This window comes from Rhinolophus sinicus, chromosome 4 (genome assembly GCF_057876585.1).
Source record: "Rhinolophus sinicus isolate RSI-liver-muscle chromosome 4, RSI-T2T, whole genome shotgun sequence".
Classification (NCBI taxonomy): Eukaryota; Metazoa; Chordata; class Mammalia; order Chiroptera; family Rhinolophidae; genus Rhinolophus; species Rhinolophus sinicus.
The window spans coordinates 104,730,454-104,754,753 of record NC_142504.1 but is presented as its reverse complement, the minus strand read 5'-3'; the positions used below and the strand labels follow the sequence as shown (position 1 = coordinate 104,754,753).

The window sequence follows — 24,300 nt, the reverse complement described above, 5'->3', positions numbered from 1 at the left end:
TACCTTTTAAATGAAGGCTCCAGGAAGCCTCACTCGCTGCTGGTGTGAGTGTGGGCTGGGGCAGCCTTTCTAGAGAGCTGTTCGTCCATCCTTGGTCAAATGAACTGTCCGCGTACCTGACAGCCAACGATGACATTCCTGGTAGTTCCCCACAGACTTTGTCACACGGAGCCATATGGGGCCGTGCACAAGGGTGTCCACTGCAGGACTGCTTATTGTGGCAGGGAGCTGGAGGCAATCCGGGGTCCCTCTCTGGGGTGGTACACGGGTAAAAGGTAGTGATATGCTCCATGGATTTATCTGCAGCACTTAGAAGCAATATGTCAGAGTATACACACAATATAAATGGACCTTAAAAGTGGGGTGATGAGTGAAAACTATAAGAAACAGAATGAGATCGTTAATATTAGGTTGGCACAAAAGTAAATGCGGTTTTTGCAATTATTTTTAACTTTTAAGCAGTTACTTTTGCACAAACTGAATAGAATAATTACATCAACTGAAAATAACATGCACCCAACAATAGACATTCTATATGGACACATACAAACAAAATGTTATATTTTGCTCTGAGGGGAGGGAATGGGGACAGAGCACAGTGTCTCATTCTTGGTACTGCTGACGTTTGGGGCTGGCCGAGTCTATGCTGTGCAGGGCTAGCTTGTGCCTTTTACCATGTCTAGCAGCATCCCTAGCCTCTGCCCACTTGATGCCAGTCGCCCCTCCCGTGCCGCCCCCCCCTCATTGTGAGACTCAGCAATATCTCCGGACATTGCCAGGTGCCTCCTGAGGGAAAATCACCCCTGGCTGAGAATCACTGGTATAGAAGTCAAGGATAAAAGGAAATGAATGAAAATATAAGTAAATAAACAAACAAATATACAGAGATGGGCCTTAAGGGAAAAGTAAATAAACAAAAATGAATACCCAAAGAGGGCAATATTGAACCCAAAAGAGTACATTGTACATGGTGGGGTTTCGGCCACCACTGTCAGGGCAGTCAGCTGGTTCCTATGACAGGCCATCAAGGCTACGGCCCATTGCCTGTGTGCGTAAGGTCTTCTTCCACTGTGCACCACTCGGGAAGGGCCGCAGTCTTCTGTCCCAGAAAGAAATCTCTATGTGTGGCTTAACCCTGAGGTCTCCGGGGCTAGATTTGGTCTGGAAAACGCAGCTACCTCCCTGAGGGGAGACCAGGTGCGCCTTTGTACAGTGAGCCATGAACTGTCCTTGCTCAGGCCTTGAGGACGAGTTCCCAGGACTTCTTGCCTTCTGTGCTGCCCTGTGGGTGGAGGCGGGCCGCTCGAACCCCGCTGAGCAGAAGCGCCAGGACCAGCGCGCCCCACCGCCTTTCCCGCTGTTGGACCCGTGGCCCAGCCAGGAGGTGGGAGGGTTATTTATGAGTCTCCTGAACATCCAGCGAGCATGGTGAAGGGAATGATAATGATGACATTGAGGGCCATTTAAAGCTCCAAGGAGGTTACTCAAGAATAATTCTGTCAGGAAATGTGTTGCTAGCCACTGGTTCACACCAACACCAGGTACTTCCTTTGCGGTTTCAATTTTGCAACTTAGTATCCTTTAAAAATTCATTTTTGTGGGCACTTTGAGTACACACAGCCAACAGGGAAGTCTTACCTGCACTTCTCTATGCTTCTGTGTGGTTTGGGAAGCCCCATGCACACGGCCTGCATGGAGTTCTCTGGAAATGCGAGCAAGTTCTCCACATCACAGCTGTGAACACGTTTTGTGGAGCTGTTGGGAGGGCATTGGAACTGTTTAACCTTCACTTCTGCCGGTCTCTGCTGCTCAGCAATCAGGACCTCCCGTTGTAAGAACACAGGAGTAGCCGCCCCACGCTGTGAGAACTAGTCTAAGCTCTGCCATTAACAGGAAGGAAACACTGCACAAATAAGGGCTTAGCCCTGGAGTCAGGCTGCCCAGTGTGGGACCTGCAGCCAGTTACTTGATCTCCCTAAACAGTTCCTTTATCTGTAATGTGGAGATAATTGTCGTACTTGCCTCATAAGGTAGTTGGGAGAACAAGATGAGATAAACCGTGTTCAAGTATTCAGCCCAATGTCTGGCACACTGTAAATAGTCATCCGTGTAAGCTGTTATTATGAGATGAGTATGAAAAAATGATTTAAACTCATAGCGTTTAATTAGTCAATGCGTGATACCTGCAGTGTAGGTCGCGGGGGAAAAATGAGATGAAAAAAAAGAATGAGTAGAAAAGTACTTTTAAAAATGCAAATGTGAAGTGTTGTTATTTATATTACAATGCACATATGCTCTCCAATCTTTCCTAACAGGATGTAGATAAAACATGAACTTTTGTTGTCATGACTGACTTATTTGAACAGGCCTTAGGCACAGACAGTTTCGTGTAATAGGTGTGTCAGTTTGTTCAAGCTTCAATCTGGGGGGGCGGGAAGTTGTCCTAATCAGGAGTGTGTGCCCTGGGTGGTCAGTGAACATCTTTTCTGAAGGGTCTCCAGGGCAGCCACCATTCAAGTCTGGGCGTCAGCTATCATCTCCGTCATCACCATGCTCTGCTGATTAATTAACATACTGAATGCCGGAAGTGGAGTTTTAATGGTGAAAATAGTAGCCTATCAATTATGAGAAATGTGACAAATGGACTCTGCTGATGGGTTAGATTAAATGTATTTAAGTTGAGGGGTTGGAGTACCCCTCCCGTCCTCCCCTGCACCACAGGGTGTAAGAATCCAGTGCGATCTTTAGTCAACACCTTTGGGGAGTGCACAGGAGGGAGGTCTGAGCCCGAAAAGATCCTGTATTCTGTCTTGATTTAGGAGGTTGCCCGTTGTCTGATGCTCCTCAAGGGCTGACAAAAGCCTGCCTCTGGAATGTCTCTGGGTCTCTCTGGAGGGCGGTCAGAGCTTCCAGTAGGACACAGAGCTGGCTGCATACTGCATGGAGCTTACACAGCAGGCAGTATGCAGAGGTGGTGCCTGAGTTGCTGAATAGAATTTGTTAAAAGTCTGTATGTGGCAGTATTTGATTTTGGACTTACTTTCTTTAAAATCTGGCAGAGAGTTTGGGGGAAGTAGGTAATTTTGCCCACGGCAAAGCCATTGGGTAGCTATTATCAGCTATCAGAAAAAACCCAAACGTGTGCACGGCCAAAATGGCTTAGTCAGTTCATGACAATTTTTTTGAATAGTCCTTTCAGGGCAGAACGAGCAAGATTATTTTACCACTAGTTACACATCTAGGCTAATTGTTGAGTAATACTGTATGACTTGGTATTCACAGGTACCATGACATGGATCTCTCCTTTCACTTGGGGAAATCCATGTTTAATCGGCACTTTCATGTACTTTCAGGTGGGCTTTGAAGCTGATGGTTCTGGGTTCAAATTCTGGCTCTGCTACTGCCTTACCCAGGGCAAGTTAGCGAACCTCTCTGTGCCTCAGACTTCTTTTAAAAATATTTTATTAAAAGTATTGCGGTAACATTGATAACATTGTATAACTTTCAGGTGTACGACTTCATAATACAACACCTGTATACGTGAGTGGGTGCTGCCTACCCAAAGTCTAGTCTCCTTCCATTACTGCATACTTAACCCCATTTACCCTCTTTGTCTTCCCTTGAGCTACTCCCCTTTCCCTCTGGTGATCACCATTCTCAGACTTCTTATAAAATGGTAGCTCTCTTTAATAGCTCGTGTCCATATATAGCACATTGCTTGATACAAACTTCATGAACTACGGTAGGCAGGACGGTAACACATTGTTATATTTCTTCCCCAATTTATAAGAAAACTGAAGTTCAGAGAATATAAGTGTCTTGCACATATTAGTAAGAGGTGGACCAAGGGCATGACCTCACGTCTTCTGACTCAAAGCCCTGGTTTCTCTCCCAAATCAGAGCTGGGAGTATAAATGGAATCATGATTCAGACACCTAAATGTTACTAATCTGAAGGACAGCCTGTACATTTGAAGTTAGTTATGCTGGAGAGGGGTGTCATCTATTCAAACTTAGATTACTTGCCCATGCATTGAGCTGTGCTCAGTTGGGCTTGTTAATAAGGTGTAGGGCTTGGAAATCTAAATGAGATCAGAGAAGCCTTTTTTGACCAGACCAGTTTGGCATGATCTCCATTTCTTCTGAACTCTTGGCATTTTTTGTTTGTGTCACTTATTTCGAATCTAGCAGAGATGACTCCACAGCAGGAGTGATTTCGTGGTATATGTTTTCTCTCTCCAACCAGAGGAAGTGTGCCATGCTAACCTTGGGTTCCCGTGGGGCACACTGATCGCCCAGGTACAGGGGATCGAGTCTAACGTCTGGGTCTGAATGCTGGTTCTGCTACTTAGTCCTCAGATTGTTACATACCATTGTCTCCCTGGGGAGAAGGGCACAGTGATCCCTGCCCCAGCTTACTGCACAGGGTGGTTGTGCAGTATAAGGAGAGGATTATGAAGGTGACACTATAGTGTGCGTCTCCAATATTGGCTACCACCGTTATTGCTTCCAGAAATAATTGTGCTCAGTGAACAGACTGACCAGTGTTTCCTCGTGTCTGATGAGGATACAGGGATTTTATTCCTGCTTTTTAGTTTCCTTTTTCAAGTGCTTCCCCCTCTTGCAGTAGCCCAATTTAAGGATGGGAGCATCCAGGGAGCAGATTAAAATAAAAGAAGGGATTTGCAAAGGCTGAGCCTAATAATTTTGGGTATTTTGACTAAAGGATACTCCATACCATCAAATGGCTTTAACCAAAGGCTATACAAATGGCCTCATGTCAACAAGTTTCCCAAACAAGAAAGTATTTTCCTCCAGGGAGCCCAATTCAAAGGCTCATTCAAAGGGGCCCACCTAGACTATGAAATTCCTCTTGTTTCTGCTGTCCTGATGGGGGCTAAACTGAGACCAGAGATCTCTTAGCCTTGAAATTTGCCAGCTCTAGCCACTGTTTTCACTCTTTCTTTTTTTTTTTTTTTTTGAAGATTTTATTGGGGAAAGGGAACAGGATTTTATTGGGGAACAGTGTGCACTTCCAGGCCTTTTATTTTTATTTTTCCAAGTCAAGTTGTTGTCCTTTCAATCTTAGTTGTGGAGGGTGCCGTTCAGCTTCAAGGTGTTGTCCTTTCAGTCTTAGTTGTGGAAGGTGCAGCTCAGCTCCAGGTCCAGTTGCCATTTTCTGGTTGCAGGGGGTGCTGCCCACCATCCATCCCTTGCGGGACTCGAGGAATTGAACTGGCAACTTTGTGGTCTCTTGAGAGCCCGTGTTCCAACCAACTGAGCCATCCGGGAGGCAGCTCAGCTCAAGATGCTGTGTTCAATGTTAGTTGCAGGGGGCGGAGCCCACCATCCCTTGCGGGACTGGACTAGTTGAACCAGCAACCTTGTGGTTGAGAGACCACTGGCCCACATGGGAATCGAACCGGCAGCCTTCGGAGTTAGGAGCATGGAGCTCTAACCGCCTGAGCCACCAGGCCGGCCCTGTTTCACTTTCTGAGTAACAATGATGGATCATTGAGGCAGAAGGTAGCAGAGGTGGAAGAGGTTTTGGTAATCATCTGGTTTAGACTTGGTATGATCATTTTATGCAATTGTTTTCTAAGATGCTCCTCTCTGTCCAGGGGCCTAAGTAAGAGCATGCCACTTGGGTTTCCACTTGGCAATAGGTGGGTCTTCCACTTAGACAAAAGTTTGTCTAATGGAGCTCCTGTGAAGCATGGGGATATTTAAGTTTAAAATGAATGGTATTTAAGTTTAAAAGAACTCTTTAATACATTAACTTATAGAAAATAATAAGCTAAGATGTGACCTATACCAAAAATATAAATATCTTCAAAATCTTTTGACAAAAGATGAAAGAGACGTTGGATGTAACGTGTCCCAACCTCACCTTGTTGGAGAAACTGAAGCCCGGAACGTGAAATGACTTGCTTTAACCCACATAACTCATTGGTGGCAGAGCCTCGATTTCATATGTGGTCTCCTGGCGCCAAACTTGTTTGTTTTTCTTGATTGTTCTATATGGTAACAATAACGTAATCCTCATTTTAACTTACCACGTATGACCTCATATGGAATCAGTACAAGGATAGTTTAGGGTAGCTTATCTCTAAAGTTTGAATGGGTTCAGAACAAGGCAATCTTTATAGGGGTATCCTTAACCTTTTGTGATTGATAGCATGAGTGACAGATTTGTTGATTATAAAATGTGCCTTGCATCCTGTCAGAGGTAAGAAGTTGCAGTCTTACTAAGCAGAATCACTTTACTGTTCTTTTGGGAACCATAGTGGGGTGCAATAGGGGGGAAGGATGCTTAATTTAAGCCTTTCTCTTTTTTTAATTTATTGGGGTGACAATTGTTAGTAAAATTACATAGATTTCAGGTGTACAATTCTCTATTATATCATCTATAAATCCCATTGTGTGTTCACCACCCAGAGTCAGTTCTCCTTCCATCACCATATATTTGATCCCCCTTACCCTCATCTCTCACCCCCCACCCCGCTTACCCTCTGCTTAAGCCTTTCTGTGAAGAGAGAAAGAAGCCCACTGAGCCATGGTCAATGAATGAAAGCAGTTTATTTGACATTAATTGCAGAATTTACAGCACTACCATTTAATGATAGGAATAAAAATAGAAAGAATCCAGTGTAAGCAACGTTGCAGACAAAACATCAGGGTGGGAAATGAGCAAAATTGAAAATGCAATTAACATTCAAAGAAATCTTCCAAAGGACTGGGAGCCTATCAAGGGGTGAGCAGCCCCTTGCTAATGGTGTATGAGCCTTATCCCCACCAGGATTTCAGGGCAGCCACTGTACATATACCCTGTTGACCATCCCTGGAAAATATTTCCACAAATTCTGACAACATGTCTGAGATGGGGCAAAATCTGGATTATAATATGCTTTGGAAATATAGCTCAGGGTGAAAAGAAAAAAAGAGTATGGATTAATTAGTATGTAGGTTTTCTTTTTTACAACAGAAGAGAGTATACATTTAGGGGTGTGTTTTCCTGATTTTAAATATGAGAGGTGATGTCAAAAGGATTGACTAAAAATAAAAGTTTAAAGTTTTCCCCTATGATTTGTCTTGGAGATAATATCTGAAAAAGCAAGGAAATAGAACAAGAAGTATGCACGTAAGTCTTTGCTCTCTTGTCACCTTGGAATATGGATAGAGACCTACGCAAGGCAGCTGGATTTCTACGCAGGGGCTGGGTTTCTGGAAGAGCTGACTTAGAAGCCAAGTGGCAGAGCATAGGTTCTTACAGGGAGAGTTGACCACTCTATAGCCATTTTACCATGGCTTAAAGAGTATTCTTTCCATTTTAAAAACTTTAAATAGAGCTGGAGCAACTTCTTCTCTCTGTCCCTCTTCCTCCCTTCCCTCATTTTAGTAAACTTTAAAACTGTCAAGTAACCAACAGATTGAAAGAAAGGATTCAAGCCCCACAGGCCAGCATGTGAAATTAAAAGGTGTTCTTAATACCCCAAATCAACACATCTGAAGTCAGGGCCGGAAGTGAGAAAATAGCCAGGACTGACTCAATCCTGAGAACAAAAACCAATGAAAAACAAAGATACTGAAATGTGTTGTCATTCACTTTGGTGGGAGGATAGTTTCTCTAGGAAGAATTCATTGACCAAGAATTAAGCTATAGTACCTGTACTAATAAAATGTAAATCTGGGTAGAAATTTACCCAGGAAGGATGAAAAAAAATTGGCCAGGCTCTTTCTCTGCAGTCCAGAAAAACACCTTCTTGGAGAAAAGCAAAGGATGAAGAAAAGAACCAACTGAAAGCTTGGTCAATCCCTAATTGTCTTTGCCCATGAAATTCTTTGGCATCCTAGACTGGGGGAGAAGAGACTGAACTTCTAATGACTTAGTGATGGGAGATGTGGATTGGAAGAGAAACCAGCACCAAGATTTTATGCCTGTATCATCTCAGTCCCTGCTTCCTAAACTTTGATGCTATCATTTTGTGTGAAAGTTGTCTTCCTGTTTCAGGAATTCCAATTTGCCAGGTGTCTTACAACCTGTCATGGTTAAGACGTTTGCTGGTACCATTTCGACTTGTGTAACACAAAACAACTTAGTAAACAAAGGAAATAATATTCTAGCTTCAAGGAAGTATCTGCTACTGGTATAGTTACCTGTCTAATAGTCTTTGAGTATTTAACCTTTCTTACCAGGTAGCAGGTTCCCTGTCATAATCTGAAAAATACTTTCCTAGACAGTTAACGGACGCTTAAGCTAAATGCCAAATTGAAACAAAGCAAGGAAAATGGGGGAAAACCCTAAATTCTACAGCTTTTTGGATAGGACTTTCAAGCAGAGATAAAGTATGCATTGATGGGCCATTTTCTTGGCTCAATTGCTGTGGTTCAGCCTGTCCCCTAAGCAAGATCTATGGCATGGGCAATGTGCATGCCCACCTGGGAGAGGGACAAGGCACAGAGAGGCAGTGGGGTCGCCTTTTCTTGTATTTTCCCAGATCAAAGAACTGGGAGCAGGCAAAATATAAATGAGAAACAAAATGACAGAGAAACCATCCATACCTTTCTGTTTTCCAAATAATCATCTGTAAAATTTATAGATGGAATTGCTGAGTGGGATGCAGAGGAAGAGGGGTAAAGGGGGGTTTTGATTTGGAGGAGCCCACTGCATTGTAGAGACCTGGACCCTTTGTAGTCAAGATGGAGTGATGGCGCAAGTAAAGCCACCCAGATGCACCACCCACAGCCCTGGCTGGTGGAAACCAGCTGGGGGAGAGGTGAGTGCCTGGTGCGCTACAGAAGATTCAGGATTGCTCTTTTCTCCTCTTGCCTTTCCTGTAAGAATTGGGGCCTGCCATCATGCTGGCATGTGCTCAAGGCCAAGGGATCTCAGAAAAATGTTGGGGTCAAGAGAGAGTGAGGTGAGAAAGTTTGAGCCCAGCTCTCTTTAAAGCTGATGTTGAGGAGATCTGTTCTAGTGCCAAAATCTACCTTCTAGTTCATGATCTTGCATTTCCCCGGCCAGGTCCACATTCCCCCATGAGAGCAAGAGGGAAACCCAGGCCAAGCTGAGGTAATTCCATAGTTCTGTGTCTCCGAGAAAAGGACATCCACTGGCACAAAGCATTGAGTAAAAACCCTTTAATAACAAAATAACATTCACGATGTAGCTACTTCAGTTGTCTGGAGAACTCAGCTTACACTTGATTCAACATATCACTTTCCACAAAGTTAAAAAAAAAAAAAAGACATAAAATGGCATAACAAAATATACCTTGAGTTTCATAAGACAAGTCTTCTTGGCAAATCCTAGTGAACCAGACCCAGGCATTACTTGTAATAAAAAGGGCTGGGCACGCTCACATCTCAGACATTCCTTTGGATGGAAAATGCATTTGAACCTTGTAGATACTACAGTATCTGCATCAGGGGGAATAGTAAGTGGGTTTGTGAGTGAGAGGAGAACTTGACTGAAACAAATATCGATTTGGTTTATTGCGGAGAACACATAAACCTTTCTGGAAGATTAAACACTATTACAATCATTAACTGTCTTACAAAAGCCGACTTAAAAGTCTTGTATCCATTCCCATCTTTGGCAGATTAATAACGGGAAAAATTAAGAAAAACAACTATATATTACAAAGCTTTCATTATCACAATCTACTTTATAAGGCCAAATAAAAATGTTTCTTTGTATTAAGGAAAGCGTACTCCCAATATATTCTCATCGACAGGTAATATGAACGCTCTATTGTCGGTGGTTTCTGATATTTTGCACAGCAAACTGCTGCGTTCCCATCACTGGGTCCTACACTGCGAAGTGTGCTTGGCAGTTGATTTGGCTTTATGTCAAGCATATTGCTTTGGAAAACAGGTATGAAACTTGAGAATGGGTCTCAGAACCAAAATATAAGAACGTTTGCCCAATCCAATGCAACTGAAAAATACTTTTTGAGATTCGGAGGCCTTAGCTACCTGGGACTTAAAATGAAGATGGTTTTCCTAAACTAGGTTTTAATAGTTCTTTTATCCCTTTTAGTATAGATCTGACATTGTTGGGCAGGAGAGAGTAAGTTAGCGTCATCTCTGACTCTAGGGCTGCACAGGTGATATTTTGGGGAATGGCCATCTCTTTTTGCCCAAATCACTGGAATAGTTGGTGCAGCTTTCCAGGAGAATGGACAAAAAAGCCAGAGAATAAATTATTGATGCCATTTGAGTTTCTACTGGGAATCACCTGACAACAAAATACTAGAAGAACCAAGCACAGTCCAAGTGGCCATTCCCAAGCAGAGACCCAGGGAAAGCTAGAGCTGGATGAATTCACATGTCCATCTACAGGGACAGTTAGGTCCGAGGGCATGAACATAAAGCCAAAAGGACTCCTTTTAGTGGAAATTAAAAATGCAGAGTTGAGTTGTTTTTCAATGCTTGTTTCCAAACCCCTCTCACATAGAGTGAGACAATTGGGTTATGAGGCTCCCAATTGTGGACTGCAAGTTGGCTAATGACCTTTTTCATAAAATTTGAACTCGATTCACTCTGACTCATTTTGAAATCCCAACAGATGGAAAGGTATTTTCGAGGTGAGACATCTCCCAATAAAACCAATATTACCACTGTCTGAGGCTGAACTGTGTACATTTTCACAGTTTAATGTATACACAACTGTTCACAACTGCTAACAAACAATTGGCGCCCATGCATAAATAAAGTCCATTGAACCAAAGGGGAAGATCTAGTTCAAAATGAAACGTTGCTATTAAGACCACAATGCATCACACTGCTAATTTTTTAGCCTCATGCATAAAATTATAGCACTGATTGGCAGTTGCTAATTATAATACTACACTGTTAACACAGAACAATTAATTGTTCAGACCAAGTAGCACAAATGTAGAAAATAATTTTTTTCAACAGAGCAAATGAACACAGATTGTTTCTTCAGCAAAATATGAAACTGTAAACTTTGGGCTCATTCTGCAACTTTCCCCAATCCAGAATAAATAAAGATCCAAAGGGGAAAAAAAGAACATACATTTTTTTAAGCGCACCTTTTCGTCTATTACAAAAGCACAACCTAAAACGTATAAAGCTATTTTTTTCTTTTTTCTTTTTTTAAATCACAGTTACCAAAAGAAACAGTGAATAATTTATTACATACGCTATAATAACATTACTCTAAACACTATTATCTATGAGGTATATCTGAGAAAATTCGGTAAGGAATTGCGCGGTCTGCATTGCCAACATGCCCAGGTTCATATTAAAGCTTTGGAACCGTGAAGAACTAGAAAAGGGAGAAGGACGGGGGAGCAGAAGAAGAGACACAGAGAAAGAACCTTTGGTATTAGTACAAATCTTGTTCTTTGCAGGGTTGCATTGCAAAGCACCACAGTACAATAAGCCCACCAATTTACTGTATGGAGGCCCAGTTGAAGCTGAGGTATTCACAGGAAGGATTAAAAAAAGCACAGAGAGGTCCAGACTGGCTAAATCGTTGCTTTGGTTCAAGCAAGGCACTCGTCCCGTGGTTATGTCACACTTTGCAAGTGAAGCATGAGGCTGAGGGGGGATTGCTGAGGAGGCGTCTGCCAATTGGGGATGTTTTCTGTGTTCAGGCTGCCATTGCTCTTTTTAGGTTCCCTCTTGTAGGGGCCTGGTGGTAGGAAGGCGGGGGAAGGTGGTATTTGCTTATAGGAGAGCACTCTGCTCTCAGTGATCAGATCTTTGGTGTCTCCCAGGTAGTCTGAGAATTCTATTTCCAGTAGGAATGGGGAAGAAAACTAACACAACTTGCTGTTTGGAAGGAAGGCCTTACAAGCTCGCCATGTGTAGGGGGAAGACGGAGCTTTGAGCTTGTTTGGACAGGAGAGAACTTTCACATATGTCAGTACAGTGCTTGGACACTGCAGAAAGGGGATAAGTGAGTGTTCCCTAAAGTCTCTCAGTCTCTCTTCTAAATTCCTCTGCCAGCTACACTCTGTTGAGGCATGGAGCAGATGCGTTGACTGGTCTTCTCCTTTCCTAGCTCCTTTGTTTGAATATGGTCTCTTTAAAAGCTCCAAGATAACTACATCATGTGAAAAGCAAAATACTAGCACTTGACTGAAGAGCTATACAGACTAGAGGTTGGATCTTTGCATGTGTCTAAAACCCATTTGGTTAAAAGCTGAGGATGATTCATTAGCTAACACACAAATCACTCTGATGAATGGATCTTAATAGTGATTTAATCATTTAATGAAATCAAAAGAAGACCAACTAATTTCATGACTAAGAAGGGAAGAGAGAAGCAACTTTCAGTAATCATTTCTTAAACTGGCTTATCTATTCCTCCAAAATTTGGGGGTCATCTTTTGTTTACAGTGAACAATCCTTTGGCACCCAATGATGTAAGGTTTAATCTTCTTTCATAAATACAGACTAGGCCTAGAAACAAAATATAAACACCTACAAGTCAAGAGGAAAAGGAAAAAGCTGAACAGCTTAAATGTCACATGTGCAGTGATCAAATTCCCTTTCTCTGATAAATACCGACCTAAAAATATCCATAATAATTAAACTCAACAGACCAAGAAAGAACTTTCTCTTCTCACTGAATGGAAAGTGTGTGTGTACACACACACACACACACACACACACACACACAAACACTCACTCACACTCACACACACACACACAACTACACTTTGTAATGGCAAGTGTCAACAGTGACCACACTGCACCAATGTGTACTTCCAGGGCAAAATCCTCTCTGTGAGCCTTCATGTACCTCAAGGCTGGCCACCTTTACAAGTAACTGGCCATATGTGGCTTTCTGTTGAGGTTCTAACTTGTCACTGAAATGCCTGTGACTATTTTTACCGACTGAAAATGTTAAGTGATAAGCCCCAGGCCCTAATCATTGCTAAAGGGTTGCCACCTTCCTCTTTGCCAACCCACGGCCCCTCTCATGCAGAGGGAGTGCTGAGCAATGGGTATAGCATTGGAACAGGAGACAGCAGGCCTGTCTGGGCTTTGCCTCTATGTAGCTATTCATCTCAGACAACTGTTTCACTCCTCCACACCTCTGCGGGATGGACTCAATGATTTCTAAGGGCCCTTCCAGCTCTGTGATTAGATTTTCAGTGATCAGATTTTCTATGGTCCGGTAATTGGAACTATTTACTGTGATATCTCCAAAGCGGGGACAAGGTCATGGCTAGAACAGAAGGCCACTTCCAACCAGTCTTCTTCACCCATTGGGAATTGGAACGTAAGGAATCCAATTACAGCAGCATATGAACTTGCATCCTGAACATGTGGGGACAGCGCATAAATGAGAGAAACACAGAAAATATCCCTTTCCAAATTAGCAGCCGCCGTCGCATAGATCATTCTTTCTTTGGGGTATCTGAGCTGTGGCTGTACATACCATATGTCAGAGAGAATAGTTAAAATTATAAAAGAGCATAAGCAAGATGCAGACCGCACAGAGAAAGAAATCTTTGGTATCTTTGGTGTCATCAACACGATTAAAATTACAAATGGAAAAAGTCAGTGAGGTAGCCTTCTTTGGTTCTCACTAGAAATAGAAAGTTTTTCCTTTTTTTTTTCTTTTTTTTCTGCTTTTTTTTTCTTCCTTTTTTGTTTTGTTGTTTTACACACACAGAGTTCATTCTTGGAAGCAGCTAGTGTAAGGGTTTCTCTCTTTTTGCTGTTATGCTTTTTTTTTTAAATGTATTTTTCCAGTTTCTGTATAGAAGCCCCGAAATCCAGGCTGGTGAAGCAGGGTCTCGGCTTATAATTTCTGAATGCACAGGTTCAAGTTGAATAGTCATTGCTCGTCCACAAACATTGCTCTGTTGTTCTGACAGCAAACAAACTGCAGTGCTCTCTGTTGTTTTAAATAAAAAATATAAACTATACAGTGCACCTTTCGCAGGTGCGGAATAAGTTAAATAAATAAGTTACATTATGAAGGCTCTGTGGGCCCCAATAATTAAAAGGTGAAGTTCGCCAGGTACCAGGTGGGGGTGCGAACTTAAATAATTTAATAATTGTTATTTAAACTACTTTCAAAGTTAATTCAAGAAGGAAACATACCTCAATTTTTTTTTTCTGTAACTTGTATTTCTTCCCTGTCTGTAACAGAATTTCACTGCTTTATAAAGCAAACTAATTTTCAAGAGAATTCTAAAAGTGATTTTGCATCTCTGATGCACCATTGGTCTAGATTTTGATAAATAAGCACAAGGAGTAAAATCGAACTAAGGAAGGATGATTAAATAATTATCAAAATCCTATACATTTCTGTGCTAGAAACTAAATAAATTAATTACTTTCATGGTACTTAGCTTGTTGGGTCATAACCCAAAGAGACAAGAAAAAAAAGTTTTTTTTTCACTGTCTTCATTTTTTGATGGATAAAATGTACAACCTCTCTCAATAGTCTAAATTAAGGTAGAGCAGGAAATAATAACCTCTAACACTTTCTCTGTTCAGAAAGACCATTTAAGTGACAAGCATGAAAACAAAATCACCCCTTCCTCTCTCTAGCTAGGTAGGCCCCACAATACCATGTCTCCATTGTCTCAACCCTGGAATCCAGAGCCCACTTTTTCCCTATTAGTTTGCACTTTGTTTGCTATTTTTTTCCTTCTTTTTCTTTGTTTTTTTCTTTTTTTTTTTTTTTTTGTCCCTTTTCAGGTCTTTGGGTTTAGCTTCAGTTATGAGAGATCCAGAATAAAGCTATTCAACCGAAGTCATCAAGCATATGTATCATTTGTACACAGATGATTAAATAATATCCAAGGTTTCTTGAAAGTTGAATTTATCTTGGATGTGCCCAAATGAAAGTAATTCTAAGTGCACACAAAGAAGATGCTGGGATACTATTTTTGTTTTCCTGCACTTTAGTTTTCAATGTTACAATAAATAATGAAAACATTGTACATTGCAGAAGTACCACATACATGTGAAATGATCATTTAAAATTTATTTATTGTAACAGATGACAGTATATATGTATGGAGATGTCTGTGCTCATCTGTCTGTGCACAGGCTAGACACGCGTGGGTAATGTGTGTTGTTATAAGGACATCTATGAGAATACACGTTGTATCTAAATCTGTATACATCCAAGCTGACAGACTGTATAAGCTTTAGGCAAACTTATCTACCTCGGTTTATGCGATCTGAAATGCCTACTGCTAAAGATGGAGCTGAGGGGGAGACTTCCGTGGATGAACAAACCTGTAGCAATGCGTTTTTGTCCTCTACACATTTTCTCTACTAAAAAGCTATCAGCTGGTTAATTCCAGTCAACCAAAATCAAAACCCTGTAAGGAAAGCTTGGGCTCTAGTTTTAACTTGCCTCAGACTGTCAGCGTCATTTTGGTATCTGAGAACAATGAGCATTTCCGGTCCCTGTGAGATGCGTGCAACAATAGTCCATCAGCCTCAATGATAAGCTTTGTATCTACCTATGTGAAGCCCTACATTATTTTAATAATTATTTTTTGTATTTTATAACGCCTGCTGAGACTTTTTAAAACAAATAAACCCTCCCTGCCCCCTGCCCTTGGAAAGAAACAAATCATGAATAGAAAGTAGGCGCTGGGACATCCATATTTAAAGCCAATGTCATTAACTTATGAGATTTATACAACAAAGTCAGGTGCCCCTTCTGCCTTTAGCAAGGATTTTGTAGTCTTATTTGATAACTAGAACCTCCTGCTGTTTTAGAGGTGGCTTGGTCTGAAAGGTACAAAACTATTCATCTATCCAGTCGTGCAGGTAAAGATCAGAAAGTTACAGGCACCAGCTTCTCCATCTAGCACTTCTCACTCACTCTTCCTGGTGAGGCTCGCAAGTCTGAGTCACACAGCAGCAGCAGCAACAACAACAAAAAATCAGCTCTGATCTGTTAGGAATCGCGACAATTATTTTCACAGTACTCGTGTCGGGGCCTTGGGATTAACCTGGACCACAGGCATCATCTCTTTTTCTGTCCTTTTTCATAGCGTCAACACCATTATAACCCAGCCTATTCTTTTTACATTTTTAAAAACTCCTACTATGCAACTTCCTGAAAATTAGAGTTCAAAGGTATATTGTCATCACACTATGGTTAACAGTAACTGTACAGACACTTTTATACTTCTACCAGCATTTTCAAAAGTGAGGGAGGGTCCCCCCTGTATCCAGGGGGTGGTAACTTTTTTATAAATCTGTTCAACTTTAATTTATTGGCACTAATAGATGGACACTGAGCATAGATAAGGTAAAATGGTTGATCATATAAAAGGTATTTATATTTGGCTTACAAAAATGCATACATATGTGTGTGTGTGTGTGTGTGTGTGTGTGTGTGTGTGTGTATCTCAGATTTACCTTCCTAATTTTTATTTTATTTTAGCTAGAATTGAAAATTAACTGGAATTTCCTAAACCCACAATGGCCAAGAGCCTGCAGGAAAAGAGATGCTGCAGAGGCAATGCTTTAATCTCTCCAGAAAGAGCATCAGGCTGGGTCCTTCACTACTCATTCTTGCCTGTATCTTCAAGTGGTACACCCGACATACTACTTTACATTTTGGAAAAGCCTCTAATATGGGGGCTGAGTTTTTATTGTTGTTGCTGTTTTCCTTTAAAAAAGAAATATATTGACTCTTTAAAAAAAAAAAAAAAAATTCCTGGAATGAAAGAATTATATCCCCAGTACCAAAATCACATTAAAAACAAACGTAAAGCAAACTTATTTACCTAAAGGAAAAAGAAAAGTATTTTTCCACTCAATAGGCTTTGGATTTCTGTTGCTTCAAGAATGTGAATTTGGGTTCAGAACTGTGCCTTCACACTAACCCTTACGTTGCCGATGGCTGAGGCAGCCTGGAGTTTTTCTTGGATTGAGGAAATGGACCCTACACCAAGACCAAACGGTTATTTTCTCTGAAATTATTAAATTAAGTTTTAAAAATGCGTGAGGAAACTCATGGGTCAAGTTCCATCACCTTTCAATTTGCAGGGTTTTTTTTCTTTCAGATTTTTGATAAATCGACATTCTGTAGGGCTTTACATTTTGATATATAAATTATAGAGATACACACATGTATTTATGTATGTATATAATTTTTTAAAAGCAAGCATTTCTCTCTGGTATGACATTATCTGGAATGAGACATTTGTCAAAAGTCCCTAGAAAGAAGCTCTTGCCTTTTTTACATTAGGACATCTTCCTCAGGTCACCAGGAGACCGAGGGTATATGTGACTACACTTGGTTTGACCGGTGTTGAAATCTCAGGCCACAAAGGCAGGCTCTTCTTGGTTTAGACATCTTCAGAGGATGCCAGAGACCCAAATGCTGAGATCAGCATGCCAAAGCATCACTAATCAAACCAATCAGCCTTGGTTCCTCAGCCTGCTCTTGATAAGAACAACCATTTCCACAAGTCACAAGTCACAGGGATTCATTTGGAAATACACAAGTTGAAATTCATCTTTATCAACCCATACGGAGCATTCCCTTGCTGAAATATGCTTTTTTTTTTTTTTTTTTTTTGGGTCATTTGACAAAGGAGACATGGAATATGAGAAAGAGACACAGGGAAGTCATTGAACATCCCCAGGTAGGATGAATTACAAAAGCCATGGAGAGTCACATTCTTTCATAGTTCCTTGGCTACTGGCTCTGCAAAGGGAGACCCATATGGTGGGAGCAAGGAGGCGGGACAAAGGACAATGGGGTTCTTCGGACAGGACTCTGGGATCCTCCCCAAACCCTGCTTTGTGTTTTCTCTTTAGGACCAAGGACCCCATCTTCCCCCAACTAACACCACTGCCTCAACCCAGGGCCAGTTGTGTTGCACACAGGCTTGTATTTGTGCACTGGTAATTACCACCCTGAGGAAACCTGATCAACCCATTGTAACAGGACTTGGACTTGCCCCGTGAGAAGTCTCTTTGGTGGATCTACTCACTGAGGAGGATCTGAAACACCCTGATAGGACAGGGAAGCTCCTGGAGAAGATTTCTGGGCTGGCCTCATCTCCAGAACTGGTGGAAGGGACCACTGAGCCTTCCCAACAGTTCTAGAAGATGAGCACCCCACTGGCCAGGTCTGGTGGATGGACCTCAACTCACCACACTGATCATGGTTGAGGCATAGATTACAGATGACTCAAAAGACAAATAAAACTCATTTGCACCATGGATCCATTTATCAACAGCTTAAATGTTGAAATACTTGAACTTGACTTTTAACCTTTTTCCAGGAATTTTCATAGAAATCTGAATACTCCAAATCATCCACAGGGGCAAATGAACTTTGGGATGGCATGAGAAATGAGCAAAATCCTGAACTGAATACTTAATAAACGAAGCACGTGATAAAAAAAACAAGACATGTATTTGGACAGCAGTAATTCTGGGTTATCACCAATGTCAAGTTGAATCTATATATGTGTTCATATTATCATATATATATATATATATATCTTTCTTTAGAAATGCAACTTTGCAGCTGATTTTTAAAAAGCTAATAGAAAAGTAGAAACTGGCAATTATTTTCACATGTCGCCTCCCCACCCCCAAAAGAAGCCCTGTTAGGATGTAGCGATCCTATGAAGGCGAGGCTGTCAATTCCTCTATAAACTCTTTGGTTTTGTGGCTCGGGCAAGGATGTGTCACCGAGACCCCTAACCCTGACCCTCACTCCCCTTCCCTCCCTTGATGATGAGACTGAACATAGAAGGAACCAAGTCTAAGGGATAAGCAAAGAACATTCAAGTGATAACATTATTCCCACACTCCGGCGCAGAGAGAAGAGAATCGTTCAGTATCCCAACATCTTAAACTTGGAGTCCATGGGATCTTTTGAGAGATTCCATGTGGGGGTAGAAAGCCATAAAAGAAAATTAAAGGGAAACAATCAAATCAAATAAATGACCCTTTCCTTCTGTTGCTCAGAAACAAAATTGATTACCTTTACACAGATCAATGGTGCTATTAGTATTTTAGCCAGGCAAGAGGAGATAATGAACTGAAACAAAAGGTGTGAGAAATCCTCATCTTTGGTATTGTAGCTGTTGAGGTTTCTGTTGCTCTGTTCCGTGTTCTTTTGAAAAACTGCATAGGCACAAATTAAAGACAATCTTCAACTTTAAGATTACCGTGTGAGTTGTCAAATGAAGCAGCACCCACGGAGGCTTTTCTTTATTTCAATTCTTGTCTCAACCCTTTCTTTAAAATCTGCTTCCAAAAAATGTCCCAAGAGGTCTATTAGAACACAGTGTGTCTCGATGTTTGTTTTTTTCTTTTTTTTGGTTTTGTTTTTGTTTTTTTCTGGCGTGCTTCCTTCTTGTTGGTGGTGATTTTCACTGATTTACGTGTTTACCTATTTATTCATCTTAATGGGACAGTTCTGTTTGTTGCAGAAGTAGGTGCAGAAAAAGTTTCTTTGGTTTCGATTAAGTAATTCATAAAAAAAGTCAGTCTCAAAGGTCTGTCAAGAATCATTGCAGCGTTTGCCTTGCTTTGAACACCCCCATGATGCCCACCTGGGGCCATTCACTGGTAAATATGCACATAGTGACCGTCGCAATCTCCCCGAGTTCTGTGGGCGCTCTCCCGCTTGCTGTGGGAAGGTGACAGCCAGGAACCAGAGCTGGCATGGCAAAGCCACTCCCTGGGTGGCGTGGCTAACGTCCTTGGAGTAGCCGGTCCGCTCAGCCTGATGGTGGGCCAAATGCAAGAGCTGAATGCCATTCGGAGTTGCAGAGGTTCTCTGATTTCTAAAAGTAATCACAGTATTTTTAGGCTAGAAAATGGCAAGTAATAAATGTCTTTGGTTTGCAGTATTCTGCTTCTTTGGTGTGCTGTGTTTTCTCCAGTTTTATTCAGCTGTTTTGCTAGGATGACTCAACAATGGAAGAGATTTAGGACTAGATGACAGTCGTGATAACATGTACGGCGGTTTGAATTACTTTTTTCTTGCTAGAAAACACTGAAAATGTCCCTACCAATGGGATGGACGAGAGAACAACCCAAATTTGAAAGAGTGAGAATGAATGACCTGGTGGTCAGAATGCACAATAGGAGGAACCAGGTGACTAACAACCAAGAAGGATACATCAATGATCTAAAAAAATCTAGATCTTTTAAAATGTGGCATTTGCTCCATGTACCGTAACAGTTAAATTGGCCTCCTGAGTGTGCGTCTGCATTATGTACAAACAGAATTTGTAGCAAACTGCAAAATGTGCTTGAAGCCATACTCCCAACGATTCCCTAATGACTTCACAATCGGCATCTTGAATATCCAGATGCAGTGAATCCAGAACCTTCCTTCCTTCTCTGCTTATCTTCGTTGTGCTTGATACTTTGAGCTCAAGTGAACTGATTTGTTGTTGTGATGGATCCAAGACCAAGTGAGATTTCCAGGAGGTAAGGAAAAGAAAACTGTAAACTGGATCAACTTAAAGCGTTTTAAACCATTCAATGAAAAGATGCCTGAGTTGAAAAAACAGGTCCTTGGATTTTTTTTTTTTTTTAAACTTCCATATTTAAAACTTGTGCTCAGTAATTATCAATCTGATTTTTTTTTTTTTATGTTGTCACTGTGAACTTTGGTGTGCTGTGGTGTGATGTGGCTAAGCATTTGGAACGCAAATGAGGTCATTCTGGTTGCTGGATTCTCATCTCATTGTAGTCTTTTCTGAGCCCAAACTCAGGCCAAATGCCCACTGTTATTCGTGGGGACTCTGACTGCAAGAGGTTGATAGGATTTGAATTGGGACTGTTGGCGTTTTAAGCAATCCTGAGCTTGGCTGACGCCACCCTGAAATGAACTTGCTCCAGGAAGGCCCCATTTGAGTTTATGGGATGCTTAGCGTGCTCAGAGGACAATGTCCGGTTCAGAGCGATTCATTTTCAGCTTGCACTTGGACTCCATAGCCATTAAAAACAAAACAAAACAAAACAAGAACACCTGGCCTATGATTACAGCTAGAATAGAAGTTTCTTTTCAAGAGAATTGTGCTTTCAAATCACCAGTGAAGGGCCCCGGCTAAGAATCCGGTGTCTTTTTCCTTTGTGTTTTCTTTTGGTATCGGTTGTCCTCATTGGAGGTGACTTGTGCCCAGCTGAGAGTCCTCCCATCATGCTTTGGTACAAGTGCTGGAGGTGGATGAAGAGCCCGCTGTGCTCAGGTCGTCCTGCCACTTCTCCAGGCTGCGGCGTCGGGCATTCATGAAGAAGTTGCTGACGGTCGTGAGCTCCAGGCCCAGCTGCTGGGAAATGGTGATCTGCATCTCTTTAGATGGGCGTTTGTTCTCCTTGAAGATGGCAAAGAGTGTTCGGCGTTGGAGGTCGGTGAACACCAGGCGGGATTTCTTCTGGGAATTGTTCCTGTCTTTGTTTGGTTCTTGCTCTTTGCGCTTGCACGCTGGAAGGGAAAGAGGAGGAGAGAGTCAGTATTTGCACCTGAGAAGGTGATCCATTGAAAACATCGACAAAGTCATACAAGGGGATGTAAACCGTTAAACTTTATTGTGCAAATTGCCCAGCTGTCAATAACCAGCCTTCCCAGTTCATCTCCAGGTGATGGAAGGCATCAGTTAGTGCGGGAAGGGAGGAAGGAGAAAATAGAGCGGCTGTTTGACAGTCTGGTTTGGAATCAATTGCTTTCTCTTTCACCCCACTCCCCACACCCCAGCACGCTGAAAATTCTTTATCTCTGAAATCAGGTGCTGTGAAGGGAGTGATGACTCCAGGTCCCCAGGGGAAGCCTAGTTAGGCAGTTCCTCTTTCATAGTCACCATCTAGAATTGTTTACAGCTGAGCTGAAATTACTTTCTGGAGTCAAACTTAAAAGTGTGTAATTTTTCAAAATCAAAGCTTCTACCCATGTGACTCAAAAATTGTTAACAGAATGAAATTAGAAGTGACAGAATGATGGTATCATCCTGACCCAAATCCCCTTCTTCCAGACTTTTGGAAAATTAAGGCAAAAAAAAACAAAAAACAAAAACAAAAACGAAACAAAAAAACCCAAACAAACCAGGCAGGGAAAGACTGTTATAATATTGGTTTAGCCAATTCTAATTTGGCCAGTCTGAAGTGAAGCCGGAACAGGAAGACCAGGGCTGAGCGTGGTGGAACAACCCAAAGTTACAATGACAGGACCTTAGGGTCCAAGATACAGCAATTAGTACATGCAGAGTCTGATTTAGCAGATGTGGCTCCACATCTGGAATGGCGTATGCAGCCAGGACATTAATTTATGTGTCACTACCGCTGCCTTACCGGACAAGTTCTAGCAGGCAGGGATCAGGTCTGTGTACTACTCCCGCCTCGCTCTTTCAGGGGAAGGAACATAAATGAATGCCTGAAACGCTGACGACAAGTGTTGTCTTGACGGTTTCAGGAATGGACACTTCGCAGACAGATTTGGTCTCAGCAAAGTGACTTGTGAGGGTTAAATAACACAGCACATACAAATCACGAATTTCAGCCTGAGAACATGTGTTAAAAATTACTGGAAAGAAATCCCAGCTCACCCGGGGGTGTCATGCAGCCGCAGCAGAGCTACTCCGGGAAAGGCAGGGAGCTGAGGCCCGGCATCGAGTACTCTCCCCCCAAAGCAGATCCTACTGGATATTTTGGCCCCAAATTAAGAATGTCTTCGTACTGGACTGTCGTTCCCCGAAGGCTAGCAGTTTGGGGTGCCTGGATGCTTTTCTGTACTTCTCAAAGTACTGGTTTGCAAGTGTCGCTTCTGAGCCCTGGGTCAGGGTTGTTTCCTGCTCGTTGTTTTCTAAGGGAGTATCGTGTGGCAGACAGTCAGTCCGCTCTCTCCTCCAGTTTGAGGATCAGGGAAACAGCCTTCACACTGATGGGGTTTAGGGTTTTAACATGGGGACCAACGGTCATAGAAAAGATACTCTGGAAACTGAACTCTGAACTACCCCACCCCCACCCCGTGTGCCACACACACACCTAACTGGCCATCCTCTCAGGTAGGTGCTGTCTGCCATAAAGGAATTCCTCCTGAGATAAATGAAAAGTGACAACACTTTGCTAAACTCTTCCTGACTTTTCCTTCTTTCATTTTGAAAAATAAAAGTAATCCTACTACCTTTGAATTTTAAACACACACACACACACACACACATTTTTTTCCCCCCTTAAAACCTTTTCTCCTGGGAGGTGTGGACTTCTCAGATAAGACATGTTCCCCCTGCAGTGGGAACTCAGGAAGGGCTGAAACAGCCAACAGGTACCCTTCTCTCACAGGTGTTCCCCACTGATGATTCCTTCTTTGTTCATCCATGCAAGGACCGCAGGTTTTGTTGGCTGATGCATGTAAACCATAACCTTCCTCTCAGACGTATTCTCTCTCATCCTATCTCAAGTCTTTCACAACAGTGCTTCTCATCTTTAAGGTGCACAGGGGTCCCCTGGCGAGATGGTTCAAATGCAGAGTCTGATGCAGTCAGCCTGGGCCGGGGCCTGAGAACCTGCATTTCTCACATGCTCCCAGGTGATGCAGCTGGTCCACATGCTTCAAGCATCTACCTGAGTTCTGAAATCTCAGGGGAGCTGAGCTTTTCGTCAAACGGAAAGCTCTGGAGCCCAGATTCGCCAGAATTCAAATCCAGCTCCTTCACCGTGGAACCTCCACAAATTACTTAACCTCTCAGTGGCTGTCTTCCTCACCGAATAAAGGAAATAATGCTGCTCACCTCTGCGGAGGCCTAAATGAGGTAATGTCCGGGGAATGCTCCCTTCCCTCCTCCCTCTCATTAGAGCATCCTGAGGTAGAAAAGCAGGCAGGATTTTCATTTTAAAACAAAATAAATGGAGCCTCAGAGGGACAAGGGATCGACTTGAACTCACTTTCCAACGGGCAAGAATCCAGTCCTTTGGTCTCTCCATCTTTCTCCACAGAAATGGTGCCCACGTGCTGGGCACATTTGAGGGGATCTGTGTGCAGGGCAGTCTGGAGCGCCACTGCGAGGGACCCTGATTTTCACCGTGTGGGACAGGGTCCCAGAACCTGTGCTTTCACAAACCTCCCCAAGCCCTTTGAGACACGGGAGCCAGTACGCTTGACAGCATGCCACTCCAGGTCCCCAGACTATTATCCCTGCCCTAACCTCGTGGGACACCTGGTACCGAGGCCTCACCTGGAGGAGTCTGAATAGACAGTGGTGTATAGTAGTCTCCTGACAACAGAATCTGGGCAGGTCTCGCCTGTAGGCATTAGCTAAGGTCCTCTGTCAGTTCGTGCTCCTTCGGCTCAATGTCCGGGTTG

At 42.4% G+C, this 24,300-nt stretch overlaps 1 protein-coding gene across 1 annotated transcript in view; it reads right to left on the bottom strand.

The window, feature by feature from the left end:
- Window positions 1-6,559: 6,559 nt before the first annotated feature.
- Window positions 6,560-24,300, bottom strand: part of ONECUT2 (one cut homeobox 2) — a 53,454-nt gene continuing 35,713 nt past the window's right edge. Inside the window, exon 2 of the mRNA XM_019755319.3 lies at window positions 6,560-21,429. Within this exon, the coding sequence (XP_019610878.2) occupies window positions 21,143-21,429 (287 nt within the window). The 3' untranslated portion in view covers window positions 6,560-21,142. The remainder of the gene's footprint in view (window positions 21,430-24,300) is intronic.